Here is a 23,776-nt window from a genome sequence, read left to right as displayed (position 1 = left end):
AGCGTGAAGTCAGAGTGACGCGCACTGAACCGGCTCCACCTCTGGCTCCATCTGAGCCTCGGGTGCAAGATAGGCAACACCGCTCTGCACCCCTGCCCACCCTCCCCTCCCGGCCCCACCCCCACCTGACTCCGCCGGACTCACCGAGGGGGAGTTTTCGATGACGAGTTCGTAGGTCAGCCCTTCAGACCCAAACCTCAGGATGTCTCCGGGCAACAGCTTCACAGCCACGTTCTGAATGTGGCACTCGTTGACGAAGGTGCCGTGGAGGGAATTGAAGTCCTGGAGAACGAAGCTGCCCTCGGCCTCGTTATACTCAATGAGCGCGTGATGGTTGTCGATGTCCGCAGACTGCAATGGGGGAGGGGCGGTCAGAGCCAGGGAAACAAGGGTAACCTCGGGGCCCTGACAGTTACTAAAGATTTTATTTATTTATTTTTAGAGAGAGGGGAAGGGAAGGAGAAAGAGAGGGAGAGAAACATCAATGTGTGGCTGCCTCTTAAGCGCCCCCTACTGGGGACCTGGCCTATAACCCAGGCGTGTGCCCTGACTGGGAATCGAACCAGCAACCCTTTGGTTTACAGGCCCACGCTCAATCCACTGAGCCACACCAGCCAGGGCTCATCTAACTTTCATACAAAGACTATTTGCACTTCCAAATCTACATTGGAGTCCCATAACATAGTAATAAATAATATCTTATATTAATATAATAGTTTATATTACATAGCTTTATTATAGTATTGTATAATAATATAACAGCTTATCTTAATAGATTATAATTAAACATTGCATGCCAGAAAATTCGCTGGATGCTTCATTGCCACAATAATCCTGTTTCATTTCCACAATAATCCAAAGGGATAGTTCCTCATTTTGTAGATGAGGAAACTGAGGCAAAGAATCATATTAAATTTGCCCAAAGTCATCCAGCTTGACTAGCCTGGCTTGTACCCAGGTTTACCTGATTCAAATGTCTGTGCCCTTCTCACTTTGCAAATTTCTGCCAAATACCTCACAGTCAAAATATTGAAACACACACACACAAAAGCAGAAGTAGCTATACTGATTTCAGATAGAGCAGACTCCAGAGAAAGGAACATTATCAGGGATGCAGATGGGTGTTTCATACCAATAAAGGGGCCCATTCTCCAGGAAGACACAGCAATCCTTAATGTGTACGTACTGAACAACAGAGCATCAAACTACGTGAGGCCAAAACTTATAGAACCGTGAGGAAAAGCAGACAAATCTGTTTGGATAGTTAGAGACTTCAGCGTCCCTCTGTCAGTAGCAGATCCAGCAGGCAGAAAATTAGTGCGGATAAAGTCGAACTGCACAGTGCCATCAGCTGGAGGTGACTGACATTTACACGCTGTGTTACTCAGCAGCAACAAAATATACATCCTTTTCAAGTTCACATGGAACTTGACAAACACAGACTGCATTCCCCACCATAAAACATACCTCAGTAAATTGAAAAGAACAGAAATCATGCAAAGTATTCTCTTAGATTGCAATGGAGTTAAACTAGAAATCAACAGCAGAAAGCTGGAAAATACGAGACTTTGGAGATCAAACAACACACTTCTCAACAGCATATGGGTCAAAGAAGATGTCTCAAGAGAAATAAAAATGATCTTGAACTAAGAAAAGGAAAATACAGCTTATCAAAATGTGTGGGATGCAGCAAAAGCAATGCTTAGAAGGAAACTTATAAAATTGAATGCTTCTATCAGAAAAGAAAGGTCTAAGAATCAACAATCTAAGCTTCTGTCTTAGGAAACTAGAATAAAAAGAGCAACATGAACCTGGCACAGGTTGTGGGTTCGGTCCCTGGTTGGGGCACGTGCAGGAGGCAATCAGTTGATGTTTCTCTCTCACACAGATATTTCTCTTCCTCCTTGGGTGAAGGTAAAAAGGAAAAAAGAAAAAAAAAAGCCTGACACAAGCAGAAGAAAAGAGATAAAAACTGTACCAGAAATGAATGAAATAAAAAACAGGAAAACAATAAAGAAAAACCAATTATACCAAAAGCTGGTTCCTCGCAAAGATCGATAAAACGGCAAGCCTCTAGCAGACTAACCAAGAAAAGAGAACGGCTTGTCTCGGCTCCTGCTTCACAACTTCCTAAACCCTCTCGCACAAGCAACAGGCCGCCTCAGTGAGCCCCCAGCCCCCGTCCCTCTTGCTAAGTGGCCCCAGACCTGGCAATAGCAGCAACCAGCCTAGATCCACAGTTTGGCTTTGCCTGGAATCTCCAAATCCAGCACGAGCAGCAGCCATCTCAGACTGCTTTATAGCTCGGGCAGGGTGGCCCCAGGCAGAGCACAGGTGGGGGCTGACCTTGGCCTGCACCACCTGGGAAACCCCAGGGCCTACACACCCAGTGGACAGCCACAGACCACATAGGAGCACCACCACCCTGCCCCTGCACAGCTGATCCTCCACAGAGGGCGGAGGGTGTGGTCAATGGTCACAGCCAATCCTTGCAGCTGACTGGATTCAGTATATCCCTCCCATTGACCTGCCAAAAGCAATCAAGGCTCAACTACAAGAGGAGGGAGTACTCAGCCCACAGAGAGGGTGCACCTCAAGTACCCAGGTTGGGTGATGGGGAGGCTGTGCCACTAGGCCCTGCAGGACACCTACTAGGTTAGGCCACACTGCCAATACAGGGAGTCAGAGCAGCTCTATCTAATACACAGACACAAACACAGGGAAGCTGTCAAAATGAGGAGACAAAGAAACATGGCCCAAATAAAAGAACAGGTAAAAACTCCACAAAAAGAACTAAAAAAAAAAGGAGATAAGTAATCTATCAGATGCAGAATTCAAAATACCCTGTTATAAGGATGCACAAGGAACTGAGTGAGGACTTCAGCAGCATAAAAGAGATGCAGTCAGAAACGGAGGATTCATTAATTGAAAGAAAGAACAATTTACTGGGAAACAACAGTAGAGCAGATGAAGACGACAATCAAATCAATGATGTGAATGGAGCATAAAGAAGTGAAAAACAACCAATCAGAACCACAAGAAGAAAAAAGAATTTAAAAAAATGAGGACAGTGTGAGCAGCTTGTGGGACAACTTTAAGTGCTCAAACATCAGCATCATAGGGGATGCCAGAAGAAGAAGAGAAAGAGCAAGAAATGGGAAACCTATTTGAAAAAATAATGAAAGAAAACTTTCCTCGTTGGTGAAGGAAGTAGACTTGCAAGTCCAGGAAGCACAGAGAGTTCGGAACAAGATGGATACAAAGGGCCCGCTCCAAGACACAACCCAATTAAAATGTCAAAGGTTACAGATAAAGAGAGAATCTTTAAAGCAGCAAGAGAAGTTAGTTACCTACAGGGGCGTTCCCCTAAGAAGACAGCTGATTTCTCTAAGGAAACTCTATAGGTTAGAATGGATTGGCAAGAAATAATCAAAGTCACAAAAAGCAGGACCTACAGCCAAGATTGCTCTACCTAAAAAAAGATATCATTTAGAATTAAGGGGCAGTTAAAATGCTTCCCAGAGAAGAAAAAACTAAAGGAGTTCATCAATACCAAATCATTATTCTATGAAATGTAAGAGGGACTTATTTAAGAAAAAGAAGAACATCCAAACTATGAACAATAAAATGGCAATAAATTCATATCTATCAATAACTGAATCTAAAAAGAGACAGAATCATGGATGCAGGGATCAATCTGATGGTTGCCAGATGGGAGGTGTGTGTGGAGGATGGGTGAGGGGGGAGGGGATTAAGACGTACAAACAGGTAGTTACAGAACAGCCACGGGGATGTAAAGTACAGTATGGGAAATGGAGCAGCCAAAGAACTTATACACATGACCCATGGACACAAACAATGGTGGAGGGATTTCCTGAGGGAGGGGGGGTGCTGGGTGGAGGGAGGCAAAGGGGGAAAAATGGGGACAACTGTAATAGCAAAATCAATTTTCAAAGAAGTCACTTGCTTTCCTATATACCAGCGACGAACAGCTAAAATTTGAAATTAAAGACACATCATTTACATTATTATCAAAACCATGAAATACTTAAATGTAAATCCGACAAAATATGTACAAGGTCTACCTAGAGAAAACTGCAAAATATTGAGGAAAGAAATCAAAGATCTGAATAAATGCAGAGATAGTCCATATTTTATTTGCAATTCCATCACGACATCTGATGTTTGGCATCTCCTCATACGCCACCTGTATATCTTCTTTGGTGAGGTGTCTGTTAGATATTTTGCCCATTTTTAAATTGTTTTTTAATTGTTGAGTTTTAGGACTCGTGTATTTTGGAAACATGTTTGCAGCATCTTTGTTTATAATCACCCCAAACTGGAAGCAGCCAAGATGCCCTTTAAAAGGAATAAACGCATTTGCTACATCCACATAATGAAATACAGTCAGTGATAAGAAGGAATAAGTTACCAGGCCACAAATACATCGGCAGGAATACCAGACGCACATTGCTTAGTGCAAGGCGTCCATCTGCAGAGGCGTACACTGTATCGTTTTAACTACATGACGACGTGCTGGAAAAAGGAAACCTAGACACAGTGGAGAGGCCAGTGGTTGCCGGGGCGCAGGTGGGGAGGGGGAGGGTCGAACAGGCGGACCACGGGGATCTGGGAGCAGTGGACACTTCGTGTGGTGCTGCCGCTGTGCTGGATACAAGCCGTTACACACTCGTCCAAACCCACAGGACGCACGGCACAGAGAGTGAGCCCTGACGTGAACTACGGACGTTAGTGAACAATAATAACACATCCATACTGGCTGTAACAAATGTGCCCCACTAACACGAGATGCTGGGAATAGGGAAAACTACGTGAGTTTCGGGCCAGGGGATATTTGGGAACTCTCTGCACCATCTGCTCAGTTTCCCGTAAACCTAAAACAGTTCCACACATATTTTTTAAAACACTAAAACTTACTTGTTTTTTGGGAAGTGCCACCCACGTCGTCCTCACCACTATTCCCACTGACCTTTGCGCCCTACGAACCCATGGTGACCCATCACAGAGAGAAATTCTACGTGCTGCCTTTTGGTCTTTCTCTTCCCAGGCCTCATTACTTTTAGTTCCTTAAAAGCTGTCAAGCCATTATTAAGAAATCAAAGGCAGCAGAACGTTTTGAATGACGTTGCAAAACGGAATGTGGTTCTGCCACGGTAGGCCCAGAGAGAGCGTCCCAGTTCTGCCCGAGAAGACCACCGGCTCTCTCCTTGTGCACGGACACCAGCTGCTGTCGGGCAGAGTCCTGCTGCAACATAGGCCGAGTGTGTAAGCTCCGCCCTGCTGAGCTGCCCCACCAGGAGAGGAACGTTTCTATTCTTATTATCGGCACTCGTAGCTAATGCATTTTGGGAGCCTCCGGTGAGCTGGGCCCTACTGAAGCACTGTGAGTGTATTCTCTTACTTAATCTGCACAGCAGCCCTGTAGAGAGAGGGGGTTCTGTTATTATCCCCATTTTATGGAGGAAGAAGCTGAGACTCAGTAGGTGAAATGGGAGACCAGCATTCTGTTGATGCCAACACCAGACGAAGGCACTGCAGGAGAAGAAAATTGTATACCGCCCCCCCCCCCTCCTTAGGAACACTGATGCAAAAATCCTCAACAAAATTCTAGCAGACTGAATGCGACAGCACATCAGAAAGAACACACACACATGCGCGTGCGCATGCACAGACACACACACACACACACACACACACACGCATGCACGATGGAATATTATTCGGCCAAATGGCAAGAAGGAAATCTTGCCATTTGCAACAACATGGATGGACCTTGAGGGCGTATGCGGGGTAAAGAAAGTCAGGCAGCTGAAGGCAAACACTGTGTGATCACACTTGTATGTGGAATCTTAAAAAAACAACAACTGAGCTTATAGATACAGAAAACAGATCAGTGGTTTGCAGGGACAGATGGTGGGGGCGGCTAAGGAGGGTTCAAGAGGTATAAACTCCCACTTATAAAATAAGTAAGTCCTGGCAAAGTAGTGTACAGCACAGTGACTCTAGTTTATAATACTGTACTGCGTATTTAAAAGTTGCTGAGATGGCCCTGGCTGGTGTGGCTCAGTGGACTGAGTGCCGGCCTGCAAGCTGAAGGGTCGCCAGTTCAGTTCCCAGTCAGGACACATGTCTGGGTCCTTGGCCAGGTCCCCATGTGGGGACAGGTGAGAAGCCACTGATTGAAGCCACAGAACATCGATGTTTCTCTCCTTCTCTTTCTCTCTCCCTTCCCCTCTCTCTAAAAATGAATAAATAAAATCCAAAAATAAAATAAAAGTTGCTAAGAGAGTAAAGCTTAAAAATCCTCAGCAAAAGAAAAAACATTGTAACTATGTCTGGTGACATGTTAACTAAACTTTCTCTGGGGATCATTTTGCAATATATACAAATATCAAATCACTATTTTGTATACCTGAAGCTACTATCATATTATATGTCAATGACACCTCAATAAAAATAGATAATAAAATAAAAGGATCATATGCCATGACCAAGTGGAATCTATTCCTGGAATGTACACTTGATGGTTCAACATACAAAAATCCACCAGTGAGATACATCACACGAATAGAAGAAAAAAACATAACCATCTCAACTGATGCATAAAAGCATGTAACAGAATTGAACACTGTTTCATGATGAGAAGCGCTCAGCAAACCAGGGATAGAAGGAAGTTCCCTGGACACTATGCAGGCCCTGTGGGGAAGCCCACAGCTAACATCCTCGATGGCGAAAGACTGAAACTTTTCCTTAAAGACCAACAGCAGGATAAGGATACAGTTTCTGCCACTTCTATTCACCATGGTAGGAAGGCTTAGCCAGACCAATGAGGCAAGAGGAAAAAAAGGTATCCCAACTGGAAAGAAATGAAATGATCTATGTTCAAAGACAGCAGGATCTTTTATGTAGAAAATCCTACAGATTCCATACACACACCAAAACCCTGTTAAAGCTAATAAACTCAGTAGCACAGTGGGAGGTTACAAAATCAACACACAAGAATCCGGTATGTTTCTATACACTTACAATAAACAATCTGAAAAAAGAAGAAAGCAATTTCATTTACAATAGCATGAGAAAAACTTAGGAATAAACTTAACCAAGCTGGTAAAAGATGTGTATACTGAAAACTGCAAAATGATGCTGAAAGAAATTAAAGACAAATAAATAAAGTAAAAAGATATCTTGTGTTCATGGATGGGAAGGCTTACTCACGTTAAGATGCCATCGCTACCCAGAAGCACCTACGTATTTAATGCAACCCCTATCCACTGGGATTTCAATGGTATTTTTTTCCAAAAATAGAAAAATCAAGCCCTGGCTGGCATAGCTCAGTGGATTGAGCTTGGGCTGCGAACCAAAGTGTCACAGGTTCAATTCCCAGTCAGGGTATATGCCTGGGTTGCAGGCCATGATCCCCAGCAACTGCACATTGATGATTCTCTCTCTCTCTCTCTCCCTCCCTTCCCTTTCTAAAAATAAATAAATAAACTATTAAAAAAATAGAAAAATCCATCCTAAAATCCATATGGAATCTCAAGGCCCCCTGAATAGCTAAAACTATCTTGAAAAAGAACATAAAAGCTGGAGGTCTCATACTTGCTGATGTCAAAGCTTATTACAAAGGTATAGTAATCAAAGCAGTGCGGTAGTCCTAAATTCAGACGTATAACCAACGGAGTAGAAAAGACAGCCCAGAAGAAAACTGTTGCCTATACAGGGTGGGGCCTGATTATCCAGGTGGGGCTAATCTATTCCCATGAGCCCTTGCAAACAGAGAACATTATCCAGCTGGATTGGAGAGATGAGTCAGAAGGGAGGTCAGAGAGATTCAAAGCATGAGAAGGACCCACTGCTACTGGCTTTATGTGCGGGGCCTGGAGCCAGGGCATGTGGGCGGCCCCAAGGTTCAGAAGACCTGCAGCTGACAGCCAGCAGGCGATGGGGACCTCAGTCCTTGATTGCGCAGGCTGGCTTCTGCCAGCCCCCGATGGGCCTGGAAGTGGATTCTTCCTGGAGACTCCTGGCCTTGATTTTGGCCTCATGTGACCCCGGGGCGGAGGTACCAGCAGAGTCCACCACAGCGAACTAAGATAACACATTTCTATTGTTTCAGGTAGAAAACAAATACAATCACTAAAATTCACTGCGACATTCACCACCGCCAGGCACTGTTCCAAGCACTTTGCAGTAATTCAGCCTCGTAACACAGCCACGCCCACTGCCCCCCGTGGCACAGACGCAGAAATCGCGACAGCGAATGGCTGTGTAACTTGCCCGGACCCCACAGTCCATGAGGGCAGAGCCAGGCCCCCAGCCAGCCACCTGGTGCCCCCCACGTGCACTTGGCCGCTCTGTCTAATCGCTCACCCAAATAACGAAGGTCATTCATTTCTTCCCATTTTAAAAGCCTTCTCAGGGGGGAGTTCCACCTTCAAACGAGTTAAATGCTGAATTTAGCCTGGCTTACATTTTACACTGTTGACAAAGGAATGGCCAAAGGTGTAGAGAGTTTTTACAGGAGTCTATTTGAGTCAAATTGGTGACATTATGCCAGGGAGCAAGATCTCAAATGCTCCAGAGAGTAACAGTTTTGCAGCTCCTTTTACGCATTTGAGATTAAGGAGGGAAGTAAGGAGGATTACTGGAGGGGAGGAGAAGGCAAGGGAGGGATCGGATTACAGGACAGTTAACAAGACTAAGTGCTCTCTCTCTAGAGGGTTAGTGTCCCCTTGAAGGGGTATTACTTCTGGTGTTTCAAAGGTGTGTTAATCACAGGAACCTCTCACTGAAGAAGTTACAGACCTGGGGCCTGACTACCCACTGCGACCTGCCCATTTAGGAAGCTACCATCAGATCGCCCTGGGAGGTTACTTTCCATTGGAACCCCTCCCCCCATTTTTCCATCCACATGTTGCCTCCCCCTCCAGACCTCAGCCCTCGCTGTTTCAGTATCTAGGATACCCTTTCCTGCCTGGTCTGCCTGGAAAATCCCCAGGCTTCTCTTTACAGAGGCAGCTCAAGCTCGGTCTATGCTGTGCCGTTTCCTGACCCCCAGACAGGATTCTTGAGGGCTCTCTGTTTATAGCCCCCGCTCCTCTCTTCCTTGGAAAGCACCTCGCGAACATTTCCTCTTTACCGCAGGCTGCCAGTAGACGGCGCCGCACTGTCTGTTGGATGAACGAGGATCGCAAGAAAATTCATTTCAGCGGTCACTGGCAGTTCTCCTTTAGGATTCCACTTCATGAATTCCCCTAGCTTGGCCAACTACCCCATGATCTCAGTTAACTCCCACGGGACTTCAGAGATTTAGATTTTTAGAGGTTCTCAAAAGCTAGATTTACACCCAAAGAATGAAGCTTCTTTCTGTAGAGGCTTTTTGAGTCCGCCTAGAATCTGAAACTCAGTTCCCCTTCTCTGACAAACGGTGTGACTCTGGGTAAGTTGCTTAACTTTTCTGAGCCCCATTTCCCCATCTTGAAATGAACACTACAATGATAACTGTAGTTCCTACTCCACAGGCTTGTTTTGAGGATGTAATTCTGTAAACCCATACACTGAACGTACACAGAATATGCATGAAAACATGCGAGATGCACTAAGGAGTCTATACATGCATGCTGCAGCTGCCTGTGTCATTCGTGCTTTCAAAAGATGATGACCTTCCACCTAACACCCATTAGAACGGCTGCCGTCACGCGCGCGTGCACACACACACACACACTCCCCACACCAGAGCTCCAACACCATCGGAAAATAACCAGTGCTAGTGAGCACAACCCTGTGCGCTGTTGGTGGAAATGCACATTCGTGCAGCTGCTATGTCGGTTCCTCAAAAAATCAAAAATAAAATGATCATATGACCCAGCGAGTTCACGTTCGGGTATCCCCCAAAGAACTGAAAGCAGGGACTTGGCCAGGCACGTGCCCAGTCCCGTGCACGGCAGCGCCACCTGCAGGAGCCCGAAGGGGGATGCAGCCCAAGCGCCCATCAACGGAGGAGTGGACGCGCGGCATGGGGGCTACGCAGACGCGAGGGAATAGCATTCAGCCTTAGGGAGGAAGGACATCTGGACAGAGGCTGCAATGTGGGTGGACCTTCAGGACATCACGTGGAGCGAAAGAAGTGTCAAAAGAAGGACAGATACTGGCTGATGTTACTTCGGTGACGCGCCTAGACTCGTCACTCACGGAGACTGAAAGGGGAGCGGTGGCGGCCAGGGGCCGGGACTGGTGAGGATGGGGAGTTAGTGTGTGATGGGGACAGAGCTTCAGTTCCACGAGACGGAAAAGTTCTGGAAGGGTACGGGAGACGGAGGTACAACAGCATGAATGCACTTACCGCCACTGGACTGTATATGCCTAAAAATGGTTAGGGTGGTAAATTTTGTGTTACGTGTATTTTACCACCAAAAACAAACAAACAAACAAAAACCCAGGAACAACGGTTACATTCAAGCCCTTTTCTCTGAACTCTTCCCGGCGCCTGTCTGCCAGAGGGAGGTAGGCCCGTCATTGTGCTGGGAACTGACGGATGACGTCAGCCCCCATTTCCAGCTGCCGGTTCTCCAACGGGGGAGAAAAAACGTCCCGAGGGACCGATGCGATCAGATGGGTGAATCCACAGAGGAACCGTGCTCTGGGGGGCCACCTGGGGTGCAGAGGGGGAGTGTGGGAGCTGGACCCAGGCAGGAGGGCGCGCCGGCCAGTGCGACAGGAGGGGCCGGTCACTGCATCCCGGGCCTGCCTGCTTCTCTCTGCGGCTTTCCGCACAGAGACTGAGGGGGTGAGAGTCCACATCCAGACCTTACGTCTCAAAATGTGGGGGTTCACGCATCATGAGAGAAAAGCGAATTAACATGACACAGGTGCCGCATTTCACCCCCTAGATCAGGGAAGACCCAGCAGTGAAGACACCAGGACTGAACAGGTGTCCACTGCTGGCGAGGATCTAACTACATCTGCAAACCCCTGGAGGGCAGTGGGCCACACCCGTCGGAGGTACGGGGGTGCGTGCCCTTTGCCACAGCAGACACACCCGCACGTCCGTGAAATGACGCACATAGGACCTCCCCAGCGGCCTTGTCTCGTGATAACAAACGAGATTATGACGTAGGCTCTGAGAGTTATTTCTGAAGCGGCAGCCTGGAACTGGCAGGTGCCAGCCACAGGGATGAGAGTCATCTGGCTGCATGGCTTCCGGTGTGTTCGTGAGATCCGTCTCGCTCCACGACCTTCAGAGCCCAGATGAGAGGGGGCTGACCCGTGCTAGAGAGATGGCCCCAGCAACGAGGAAGGGGCCGCTGGCAGGGCGCTGTCCACCAAGGGCGGAGGCCGCAGGCGCGGGCACTTCATCCCTGTTGTCTCTGTCTTTGGTTTTTCTCCTCCACCTGCACCGTCTCGGCCACACGGCTGTGCTGGCGTGGGTGGTCCGAGAGCTGAGCCTTCGAGGGGATCCTGAAAGCTCCCCAGGGTGGGGCCAGGTGAGTTCTTGGGGGAGGGTTAGGGTCAGCCAGCTGTCCACTGTTTGACCTTCCCCATGCTTTTTCTCAAAGCAAAGTTTGCTGACATAGTACACACATACTCTCTCCACCCCCTCTCTCTCCCCGCCAAACAGGAGTGCCCCCACATCACAAGGGAAGAAGCCAGGTGGTGTGGATGGCAGGTCCCCAAGTGTGTCACCGCCTGACCTTGGGGAGTGCAAGAATGTGAGGATTCCTAGGCCTTCCCCAAACCCGTGGGGTCCAGATGTCCAGGGGCTCCTGGTGAACAAGCACTTTTAGATGCATGAGAAGTTCGACAACCAGCATTTTTTCATCCTGGAAGAACAGGGCCCCTGTCTCAGCAGAGTGTAAATAACAGCCACATCCAACTCTGAAAATGACAGTTCACGGGGCATGTCCGATCGTAGAAATGACAATTTGCAAGGACTGGCTCTGCAATGAGCGAGGGCGAGCCTTTCAGCCCTGCTCTCTCTCTGCCATGTTACGGGGCTGCGCACGGCAGCCAGGATTGGCCATTTCCAAACGCAGGCCTTCCCTTGGCTTCACATCTTGCGGCCCTGCCCTGGCCGGGTGGCTCAGCTGGTGAGAGCGTCGTCCTGATATGCCAAGGTTGCAGTTCCATCCCCAGGCAGAGCACATGCGAGAACCAATCAATGAATGAATGCACGGATCAGTGAAACGACAAACTGATCTCTCTCTCTCTAAAATCAATAAAACAATTAGAAAAACCCTTCAGGGCCTTCTTCCCATCCCTCCTCAGATAAAGATCCAAATCTTTACAGTGGCACAAAGGAGACCTCCTCATCCCTCAGCCGGCTTCCTTCCCCCTCTCTAGATACACTGGTTTTCTCTCAGCCTCTCGGGCTCACAATATGCTCTTTCACCCCAGGACCTTTGCACGTGCTGCTGTCCCCCTCTTGCCTCGCCTAGTTAAGTCTTCCGTGTCCTCCACGTTTCTTTCCTTTGGAGCCCCAGTGTCGGCATGGAACTGTTCACGCCTTTGTGGGATCTTGGACTCACAGCCTCTATCTCCCAGCGGCTTCCCCGGTGGGGACCGTGCCTGATTGTACCACGTCCCCAGGACCACGTCAGTCAGTGCTGAGGCTGCAGGTGGATGGTTGTGGAGTGAATGAGTGACCGCAGCAGCAGAACCTGGGCTGGCGGACACAGGCTTGCTGCCAGAGAACCAAACTCCTTCCAGGCTAGAGGGAACAAGTCCGCAGGGCAAACCCTGACAAATGTCAATATTGACTTTCTCGCAGCCAAACGATTACAGGTGACTTTTCTTCCTCATACTTGGTTTTCCCTCATTTAAAAAAAAAATAATGAGCACATGACTACCTTCCATTGTCAGAAAAAGTAAATGATTTCAAAAGACAGGGTGGGACAAAAGTAGGTCTACAGTGGTTTGTATGGAAGATAATACGATAACTAATAAATAATAATGCGAGTGTAAACTCTGCGCCTCATGTACTCACGGCTGTAAGCCTCCTGTCGCCCCACCCTGTATGACACACCAACGATCCACACACCAGGTCAGCCTCGCAAACGAGTGTGACTCTTTAAGAAGCACGACGGACTGTTCTTTAGGATTTACCCATGTAAATAAAACAAACTTTTCTTTATTTGCTAGACGTAACCTCTGGGTAATTTCAAGGACAGGGTTTTATTACTATTTCTGAACTTAACTCAGTGGCGCGACTTCTGGCGGCGAGTACAAATTGGCTATCGAGTTACACGTTAGGACGGCCCAGAACGGATCAGGGCCAGTCCCTCCAATCAGAACGGCCCAGTGGAGCCAGCAGCGGGGGCAATTTTCACCTCGCCTGGTTTTATGAACTGACAAGTGCTGACGCGTGCAGGTTTCAGTTCTTGCGGATGGACCTGCGACCCCACGTACCCTTCCTAAAGCAACTCTCCTCTCCCAAGTCCGCTTAAGCTCCGGGAAGAGGGTTTGTTTAAGAGAAGAAGGAAGTTCCCATCAAGTCTGTTCACAACACATTTGGCAATCATGTGTCCTCTGCTCTCCAGGGAGCCGAGAGAAGCTTGCGCTGCTGGAAATGCAACTTATTTCTTCATAAATCAACGTGACTGCTGCTGGCGGGGCCGACTTCTTCAACGAAGTCCAAGGAGCTGTGAGCGGCCCATTCTTTTTCATACAAGGAGTGCAACTCGATTTCTGTCTACAGAATAACAGTCCTCATTAGTTCCCTTCTCCAGACAGCTTGTGAGTACCGGTGGCTCCTCATCGCAGCCCCGGGTCCCTCCGAGGATGCTTCTCAGCCTCCGTCTTATGAGATAATCATAACCAACTCGGTGTCGTTGACTCCGCATCAGGTGCCACGCGCTTTGTGTGCATTTCCTTCTTAATCCTCACAAATCTGGGGGGTGAGGGGTTTGTAGACCAGGAAGAGGAGCTTCGTGTGATTCATTTGATTCATCCGCTTAGAGTCACACAGCCGGAAAGGGGCCTAATGACATTTGATCCCAGGTCTGTCTGTTTCCGAGGCCTGTGCTTTTGAAAATTACAATAGTTTTCTAACATCGTAGTTGGGTGCCAAACTGAGCTCTCTGTCTCGACTTTGGCCAGACAGGAAATAAAATGACCTAAAACCTATGCCTTGTTCTGATCAAGGAGAAACCAAAATTCTGTTTTCTTTTTCTTTTTCACCTCCACTTCGTGCACTGACCAGATTTTCCATGTCACTGGGAGATCACGGCATGGATGAGAATATCAAGGGGAGGCCCACCGAGTTATTTTTAAACCTGCTGAGTTTATAGTAAACACTCTAAAAAAACTAGGAACAAAGGGGGCACTTTCTTACATTGTTAAGAGCCTTTGTGAAAAACCTACAGTTAATATCATGGGTAAGGAGGAAGACAGAATGCTTTTCCCTCTGAGATCGGGAACAAGAAAACAGGATGATTTATACTGCACTTATCACTCTTATTCAACAGAGGATTAGAAGTCATAGCCAGTGCAATAATGCATGAAAAGGAAATTAAAAGCATTCAGATCCTCTTTTCTCAGAGGAGAAATAAAACTGTTCTTATTTGCAGGTGACATGATTATTTGTGTATCAAACCCTAAGAAATCTACCAAAAGTCTTCTAGAAAGTTCAGTTAAGGTTTCAAGTTATTTGAATATAAGCAAACAAAACCCCACTGTATTTACTGTCCATGACATGTGGACATCAACATTAAAGATATAATACCATTTACAGTCAGCTAGAGGGGGGGACAAGTGTAACTATAACAAAACACGTATAGGACTTCCATGCCGAAAACTAGAGAGCACTCATGAAAGGAATCCAAAGCCCCCTGAATGGATGGAGAAATACACCACATTCACAGATGGAAGAGGACATAGTAAAGATGTCAATTCTTCTCACACTGGTACACAGGTTTAAAAACAATCCCTGTCAAAATTGCAGCAAGATATTTTTCATGGACAGATCTATTACTAAAAGTTATATAGAAAGGCAAAAGAATTAGAATAGGTTTTTAAAAAGTTTAAGAGAAGAATGACCTGGGAGAAGAGAACCACTGGACCTGACTTAAGACGCAGATAGCTACAATAGTCAAGACTACGTCATGTGGGAGAGGAGCAGACACGCAGATCCGTGAACCACTGTAGGGAACTCAGAAATGGCCACCTCCCCGCTACCTACCCCGGTTTGGCCACATGATTTTCGACAAAGTTGCAAAAGCAATTCAATGGAGGAAGAAGAGTCATCTTAACAAGTGGTTCTGGAGCAACTGAATATCCACATGTAATAAAAATAAAACTTGACCTACACCTTACATCATATATAAAAGTGAGCTCAAAAAGGTTCGTAGACTTAAAAATAAAACTGCACAACTTTTGGAGAAAAAACAGAAGAGAAAAAAACCTCAGGATCAAGGGCTCAGTGGCATGTTAAAACCAAGATCTATAAAAGAAAAAAACAATACACCGAACTTCATCAAAATGTAAAACTGTCGCTCTGTGGAATGTTCTGTCAAGAGCATGAAAAGACAAACTCCAGATGGGAGAAAACGCTTGCAAACCATGTATCTGACAAAGGATACATATCTAACACACATAAAGAACTCTCAAGACTCAACAGTAGAAAACCAAATAATCGGATCAGAAGTGGGCAAAAGACACGAGGAGGCATGTGACCAAAGGGAACAGGCAGAAGGCAAATAAGCGCTACATGGCGAGACAGTGAGCATCACCAGCCACTCAGGAAACGCAAATGAAACCCATGATCCGAGGTCACTACACCCTAAAACGGCTAAAATAAAAAGTGGTGATAACGCTAATTGCTGGTGAGGATGTGCAGAAACCACGTGTCGTATACTGCTGGAGGGGATGAAGAATGGCGCAATCACCCCGGATAACAGTCTGGAAGTTTCTCTAGAAACCAAACACATACTTCACATGGGATCCAGCAATCACACTCCTGAGCGTTTATTCCAGGGAAGTGAAAACTTACGTTTGCACGAAAACCTGCACGCAAATGTTTATAGTAGATTTACTTGTAACAGCCCCAAACTGAAAACAATCAAAATGCCCTTCAATAAGAGAACAGTTCAACAAAGCTGGTGCATCTATACCACGGACTACTACTCAGCCGTGAAAGGGGCAGGCTGATCTGAATGGATCTTAAGGACATCATGGTAAAAAAGAAAAACAACAACCTCAAAAGGTCGCACATTATAGGAGTCCGTTTATAGAACATTCTCACAAAGATAAAAATGATGGAGATGGAGAACAGAGCAGTGGCCGTCAGGGTTTAGAGACGGTGGGGGAGCGGGTGCTGTGCCGAGGGAGGAGCGCCCAAGGGAGTCTCCGATGACAGAACAGCCCCAAAGCCTGACGGCTGCGCGGGAATCCACGCGTGTGACAAATGGCATAGACCCAGACACGCACTTTGTAGCAACGTCCATCTCCTGGTTTTGGTGTGGTTATGGCCGGCTGGTAAGTAACCAGTTAGGAGGAACTAGGTGAAGGGTGCCCGGGATCTCTCTACTATTTTCAGAACTTCTTCTGAATCTATCATTATTTCAAAATAGAAAGCTAAAGGACAATCTGTTCGGTGCGCTCTGAGAGAGACAGGCCTTTCAAAGTTTCAAAGGGATTCCGTTGCGTTCTCTTTCTTGCTTCAATATTTTAACCCCTTTCCATCGTTAAAAAAGGCTCAAAGCCACTGCTTTTGTTACTCCTTTCTTTCTCCCAGCTTCCTTGGATATCAAGGGGCTGAGGCTCTGGACCAAACCACAGCTAATTCAGAGAATGAAATGAACTGAGAAAATGCTGAGGCCACGCCCATGGTTTACCCTGACCTTCTGCTTGGAGGTCCGTGGGCTCTGGGGAGCCCCCAACGGTCTCCAACCCTGGCGAGCACCATGACCCGTGAAGCTCAGGTGGTTGAGCATCGTCCCACAGAGCAAAAGGTCGCCGCTTCCATCCCCGGTCAGGGCACATGCCTGGGTTGCGGGCCTGGTCCCTGGTTAGGGCACGTGCAACAGGCAACTTATTGGCATTTTTCTCTCACATCGATGTTTCTCCCGTCTCTTTCTCCCTCTCTCCCCCCTCTCTAAAGGGAAATACATAAAATTGCCCAGGCTGGGCACTCCAGAAGGCTCTGGTGATCAGGCCCGAAGCAAGGGAAGGGGCCCTGCTCTATGCCCAGCTTCCAAACCACCCCATGAGGCTGCTGGGCAGGGGACCACAGGTGGGACCTCTGCAGACAGGTTCAGCAAAGGACAGAGGGCACATGGCACTTTGCACTGTGCTCATTTTCACTATATTTTCCAGGGAAACTTGGCATGTTTGGCAATTGGGTCTTGGCTCCACATCAAGGGAGGATGTGGCTGTTGGCCAGAGGCTGTGCTTTGAGGGAGATTGGAGTCTCCCAATCTCCCTCAAAACAGTAAGAGCTTCTGGAGGGGGCGAGGGGCGGGGGAGGGCTGGGGGAGGGCTGGGGGAGGGCTGGGAAGCATCCTCACCTCTAAAACGAGGTCTGAGTCCTTGTGCCTTCCAATTGTAGTACTTTTGTTCAGGATAAAGAAGCCTTCTGCACTCTTTAGATAGGCTTTCATCCTCTCTGCTTTCCCTGTAGGAGGTTTTCAGGAAAAACAATGTGTTAGAGAGAAAGATGTAGCCCTCTAATTTTTCAGTGTCGCATTTAGAATGCACGAAATGCATCGTCGCGTCCAGAGGAGGAGTCAGCAGAGGTGGGAGTGGGTAGAGGGACTTACTGATGAGCACAATTACGATTTTGCATGTTTGAAAGACTATCTCTTCAGCTGTGATGTCTAGCATGGGTAGGTTTGGTTCTGATGATCAAGTAGAAGACATTTGTACGTAACTCAGAGCACGGACTCCAGCTAAAACAATTCAATAACAAATCCGAATTCCACTGTTATTGTTCTCTACTCCCATTACACTTAGTAGGGGGACACTTCTCTCACACATCAAGTTCAGTATTCCTAACCCTCCACTTCCTAGCTCTGTGACCTTAGGTGAGTTACTTATTCTTTATGCCTCAGTTTGCTCATCTGTAAAATGGGGTTTACAGTGCTCTGTACCCCAAAGGGTTTTGTGAGGACTAAACGCAATAACGTGTGTGAAGCATTTAGAATGGTGACGGCTACACAGGAAACACACATCTGTCTATACTACGACTTTCATCGTTGTTATTAATCTTGGGCTTCTTGAACTCTGACCCCAGGCACTCTAAGCTTCTATAGAGCTTCTTACAGTGTTGAGTCAGTCTTTGAGGCAATGAGCTTCAAATGATATTTTTTTAAAAAGCCACTCGCCTTCTTCATACGCCCAGAGAGAAGGGTGATTTAGGCAAGGTGTCAGGACTAGAGCTTGCCCACATGATCAGGACTCTGCACACGTATTTTCCCAATAATTTATTACAAAAAGTGTCAAACGCACAGAAAAGTTGGAAGAAGTGGATGGGGACCTCCGTCTACCCACCACCTGGATTCCACAATCGGCATTTTGTTTTATTTATCGGATCACAGACCTATCCAGCTACCCACTCATTCATCCATTTTGTATTTTAATGATGCATCTCCAAGGTTTATACATGTTTTTCAAAACGCGGAAATTTCTGTGACTGATGCAGGTTCCAAAATACTGGCGACAGTTTGCGTGATGCTTGTGTTCTGAGCTGAGATGCGCCGGTTACGGCGTCACACCCCCTGTCTCAGACCAAACGCTCACTGAGACGTGAGGGTGCCAGACCGCGGGTTTTCAGAAGACACCTAGTTGCGATCAGATACATGCCAGGTCTGCTTCTGCTTTCCGGCAACAGCTGCATCATCATTTCCTGAAGCCCTACTAAGTGCCACGCACTGTGCTCTCCTTTTCTGCACATTGCTTCTTTTGTCCTCAGAACAACCCTGCGAGCTACGTATCAATATTGTCCCACTTTACAGACAGGGAAACTGAAACTCAGAGAGGTTAAGGTCACAAAGCAGTAAGTGACAGCGACAGAACTCTGAGCACTTTCACGGGAATAGTGCACCGTCGCGTGGCTCGATTTCCAGGCCTCCGTGGTTGCTGGGGGGCACAGAGCGGGGTCGGCGAGTTACACTGCCATTGACACTTGGGACAAGCAGTAACAGAGGGTCTTTGAAACCGGGATTCTATTCCCCGAAAGGAAAACACACCCTACCTGGGTAAGAGAAATAAAAACAAGCCACCTAGTAGTTTCTTTCATATTTGTAAACTTTGAGGCCTATGGCTGCCTTACAAATATCGATGCTTTCCTATCATGAGAAACAGATTTCATTAGGTTTGCCGTCATGACAGTAGGAGGAAAGACACTTTCCCACAAGAAGCGTGCCCTCCTGCCATCGGGCCGTGTCAGCGATGCACCGTCAGTTGCAGAAGACCGTGTTACCAAGCAACACATTCGAGCCTCGTTAACCTCAAGTATACGTTTGTGCAAAACGTATCTTCTGCAGGGATGCCGTTCAACTAATATCCTAAACTTGGGTGACGTGCACATGTGCTTTTTAGCTCTCACCCCAGATGTCCCCGGGGCTGGTGCTGTCTCTCTGCTCAGGCGTCTCCCCTTCGTGGTGGCCATCTGACCACCCTGGCTAAAGGCGCCCTCCGGTACCGCCCCTCTCTAGCTAGCACACCTCCCTGCCGCGTTTCCCTGCTGGAACTGAGCATCCTCTGACATCTTCCTATCCTTTTATTTAGTTGTGTTTGCTGGTCGTTTCCCTTTCACTAAGATATGTCTATTCCAGGACAGCCAGAACTGCGTTGTTTTTGTTGACATAATTCTTCATGGGTTTCTTGCATTTGTACCATCGTCAGAGCGAAGGCATCGCACTTTTTCTCAAGGGATGTCTGTAGGACCAACAGCCTGGGAGAACATAGGTAATGCATACAACGAAGATAACGTCTCTGCTGGGGGCAATGGTCAGACAAATTTGCTAGCAGCCGCTTCCAAAGATAGGGGTTTTCTGAGTTTGGAGCTCCTTAGCCGGGATCCAGCCCCACGGCATGCACAGCGCCCACCTCTGCTGTTCTGCACCACCCCAGGGAACTTCTGGGGCCGGGGGAACCAACGGGAGTGGGAATCTGGTGGCCCGTTGCGTCGGCCCTGATGGGAATAATCAAGTCCTCCGTCCCTGGCACAGGTGTTTCCTGTCTTCCGCCAGCATCTATAAGAGGGGCAGGCAAACCCCTCAAACCCCTCGAAGCTCTCCTGACAGTTTTGTTCATTACCTCTCATCCAGCACCTGGAGCAACACCTGATTCACAGTAGGTGCTCAGGAGACGCTTGCTGAATGAAGGAGAATACAAAATGACACCTCGAAGCAATTAAAGCAGCCGGCTGGCTAGGAATCTGACAGTAACTACCTTCATTTGCCCTTCAGTATCTATCCTAGATGACTTTTTGGAAAACCTTGAAATCTCTTTAGCTTTTGGGTTAGATAATATTTCTCCACCTTCATCTTGCCCCGGGCAGCCACGTACCGGCCTGGACGCACTGTAGAAGATAATTTGAAGGTGTTCAACTCTGTAAATTTGTTTTTAATGCCACAGAGCGCCTGCCACAGAGCGCCAGCCACAGAGAGCGCGGGCCACACTCGACCCTTCATTGACCGGGTCAGAGCGCACTACAAGGAGCAACGTTTCTTCTGAGGGCGGCAGGTCTTCGGTGGCCTGGGAGCTGCAGAAGTTACTTCAAGGAGAGGACCTGTCGGTCAGGGGTGACTCTGACCACGGAGTGGTGGTGTCTTTACATCCAGAAAACCTGGGGGCTCCCCTTCTAATCCCAGCTCTACCCCACGGGACTTGCCCGAATCGGTGTCAAGGAGGGTCCTAAAGCTCCCGCGGGGGCTACCTCGGTTGGGAGCGCGGGCTGCACTTAGGAAGGAAGGGATTGTGTTGGGGGACCCCCTCTGGGGCGCTCCTGGGACGCTCAGGAGTCTGGATCAGAGAGGCGCTGGAGTGAGGCCGGGTCACTCCCCGCCATCCCAGCCCCTGACCTCGCAGAGCGGACCTGTCGGGCCTCAGGTCTCCGCCTGCCAGGGCTGCCGCCTCTTTCCGTGCCACACTCACCTGCCTGGAGGAAGAGGCCCACGCTCCGTGCTCCGCCGAGAGCCCGGCGGGCTCGCGAGGCGCCAGGCCCGCTCCGGGGCGAGGCCTCCCGGCCGCGCTCCGGCGGAGTCTCCAGCCAATGGACCCGAACCTCGCGCACCCGCCCGGCTTGTGTACTGGCGTCGCCATGGCAACGCCGCGGGGCCGCGGAAGAGGTGGGGGCGTGGCCGGCGCCGCGGCGCCGCAGGGCCAGAGGCGCACCGCTGGAGGAACCCTCGAGGAGCGCAGACCGCCGCAGAACCTCGAGGCTTCCGCGGCCTGCCACTTAGGGGTCCTCAGCCCGATTTCACGAGTGGGGAGACAGGGGCTCAGAGTTCATAGCAGGGGCCCTAGGTTTACAGCCAGAAAAGAGCGGACTCAATCCTCTAGGCTGGGTGCGTTGGGGATTGGGGAGTAGGCAGGGCGGAGAGGGTGATGGAGCTGAATCAGGAGAAGCTTGGAGGTCAGTTAGTACCTTCTGCCCCCACCCAAGTCCCCCGTGCTCGTTGTTGCAGATGAGAACACAGAGGAAGCTAGAAGGATCACCGCTTCTGGGGGTGGGGGTGAGGATGGGCGAGGGATGGGGTGGAAAGAGTAATATTGAAAGATGGAGGGTTTCTTCCCAATGCTGGGGAAAAGATTTCTAAACCCACAACCCTGTCCTTCCTCGTCAAAACTGGCATTTATTCATTCAGTTGTTCTTTCTTCTCTATCTCTGCAAACAATCCCTGAGCCCGTGTAAGTGTCAGAGGGCAGCCCCGGAGTGGACCAGATCAGTCACTGTCCTGAGGAAGCCCGCACCCATGGGCACTGCAGAGAAGCCGTTTTCATTATTTCTATTACATCACTCGAGCTTCGCAGGGAGATAGGGCTCAGAGACGTGGAGGAACGTGCCCAAGTTTGCACAGCTAGAAAATGTGGCAGGATGTGGCCCTGGCTGGCGTAGCTCAGTGGATTGAGCGCAGGCTGAGAACCAAAGTGTTGCAAGTTCGATTCCCAGTCAGGATACATGCCTGGGTTGCAGGCCATGACCCCCAGCAACCACACATTGATGTTTCTCTCTCTTTCTCCCTCCCTTCCCTCTCTAAAAATAAATAAATAAAATCTTTTAAAAAAAGAAAATATGGCAGGATTTGAATCTGGGTGGGTGTGGCCAGGAAGGTCCTCCCCCCCACCCAGGGGCTACAGGTGACAGTTGTCACAACCACAAGACACAGTTGCTTTCTTTCCTCGCTGAACCGGCTGGGCTCCTGTCTGTCTTGAAGGCCTGGCTGTTCTTGAGGCCAGCAGGGAAAGGGGTCCTAGACCAAGGGCGGGGGGGAACCTAGCTCAGCTGCCAGACACTGGGCTTCCTTCACCTCTGCCCCCATTAAATTTTATTCACCCCAGGCCCCTTCCCTGGGCGTTTCCTGATTAGAGCGAGCACACCCGCTGTGTCCGCTCCCCAGACCTACCGGCTGGTTTTCCTGTTGGCCCTGGCAATCCAGGATGAAATGAATGCTGGCCTTGGGCCCCAGCCCACCTGCTGGGAGAAGCAGGGAGGCTTGCCCAGCGTCTAGCGGGTGATGAGAGCCAGGGAAAGAGTGGGAATAGGAGCAGGGGAGGGCAAGGGCTAGCAGAGGGCATGGCCAGCAGGAAGTAGCCAAGCTACGGAGTAGGATGCCAGATGGGAGAGCCCAGGGCCTACTGGGGGCTCCGCAGCCTGTGAATAACCTGATCCTAAGGGCTTAGGAAATGCAGGGTTTTTTTTATATACGTACACACTCAGATGCAAGAAAAGAAATTCAAACCATGGAAAGAACAACTGGTAGCTGAGGCCTTCCACAGCTGTCCTCACCTGCGCCCCTGGCGGAGAATGAGAACACACCCAGGTTTTCCGCAAAGGGAGTCTTCTTCCATTGCTGGTCTGGAGCATTCGTTTCTCTTGCAGGTCAGTCTTCAGTGTCAGTTGGTTCCCTGGGCTTTGCCACAAGAGTCCGTCTGTACCTTCTGTTCGAAAACTGCAGACGAAGCGTGCTGATGCCCCTTTAAGGGGCCTGCTGTATGACTGCTCGCTGTCCAGGAACCTCACCTGTAAAGTGGAGATAACGCCAGCCTCAACTGTAAGGGTGAAATGAGCCGACGTGTGTAAAGCACTAAATCGTGACCGATGCCGTAGAATTGTTTGCAATCGTGTCTTGTGTTTTCTGATGATCTGGGAGGGCAGCCCAGTCCCAGCCCGGGTCATAGGCACCTCCGGGGAAAAGGTTGCCGGGCATCAAGGTTCGGCCCCTGCCTAGAGCACACCTGACTTTTCAACAGTCCCAGACTCTTTGGCCATTGCTCTGGGATCTTTCTGGGTGTGGATGTCAGAGACGGGATGTCTGAGCTCCCCCCTTCCCCCCGCCACCGCTGGAAAACCCCAGAGGATTCCTGAGAACCCAGCTGGTGTCTGGGGTGGCACCTGTTGAACAAATTCATTCATTCTACTTCTGGGCATTGGGCAAACAAACCTTCATTGTTATTATTATTATTTTTTTGCAAGTAACAATGAACCTTTATGAACGTGGTTAACAAAACCATGTAATACTTATCAAGCTTTCTTAGGTCCCAGCTACTGTGCTTTGCACAGTTTTATTTAATTCTTTGCCCAGCTGCTAAGAGC

The 23,776-nt window shown here is 48.6% G+C and overlaps 1 protein-coding gene across 1 annotated transcript in view; it reads right to left on the bottom strand.

Moving 5' to 3' along the window:
- The window catches only part of FHAD1 (forkhead associated phosphopeptide binding domain 1), a 109,645-nt gene extending 92,030 nt beyond the window's left edge, over positions 1 to 17,615 (bottom strand). The window contains exons 1-2 of the mRNA XM_045858425.1: positions 17,523 to 17,615; positions 145 to 351 (exon numbers count right to left, since the gene is read on the bottom strand). Coding sequence (XP_045714381.1) covers positions 145 to 351; positions 17,523 to 17,615 — 300 coding nt within the window. The remainder of the gene's footprint in view (positions 1 to 144; positions 352 to 17,522) is intronic.
- Positions 17,616 to 23,776: the final 6,161 nt, after the last annotated feature.

This window comes from Phyllostomus hastatus, unplaced genomic scaffold, assembly GCF_019186645.2.
Source record: "Phyllostomus hastatus isolate PE091 unplaced genomic scaffold, TTU_PhHast_1.1 phas_scaffold_182, whole genome shotgun sequence".
Lineage (NCBI taxonomy): Eukaryota > Metazoa > Chordata > Mammalia > Chiroptera > Phyllostomidae > Phyllostomus > Phyllostomus hastatus.
The sequence above is the reverse complement of the archived record's forward strand: the minus strand, read 5'-3'. Positions and strand labels throughout refer to the sequence as shown.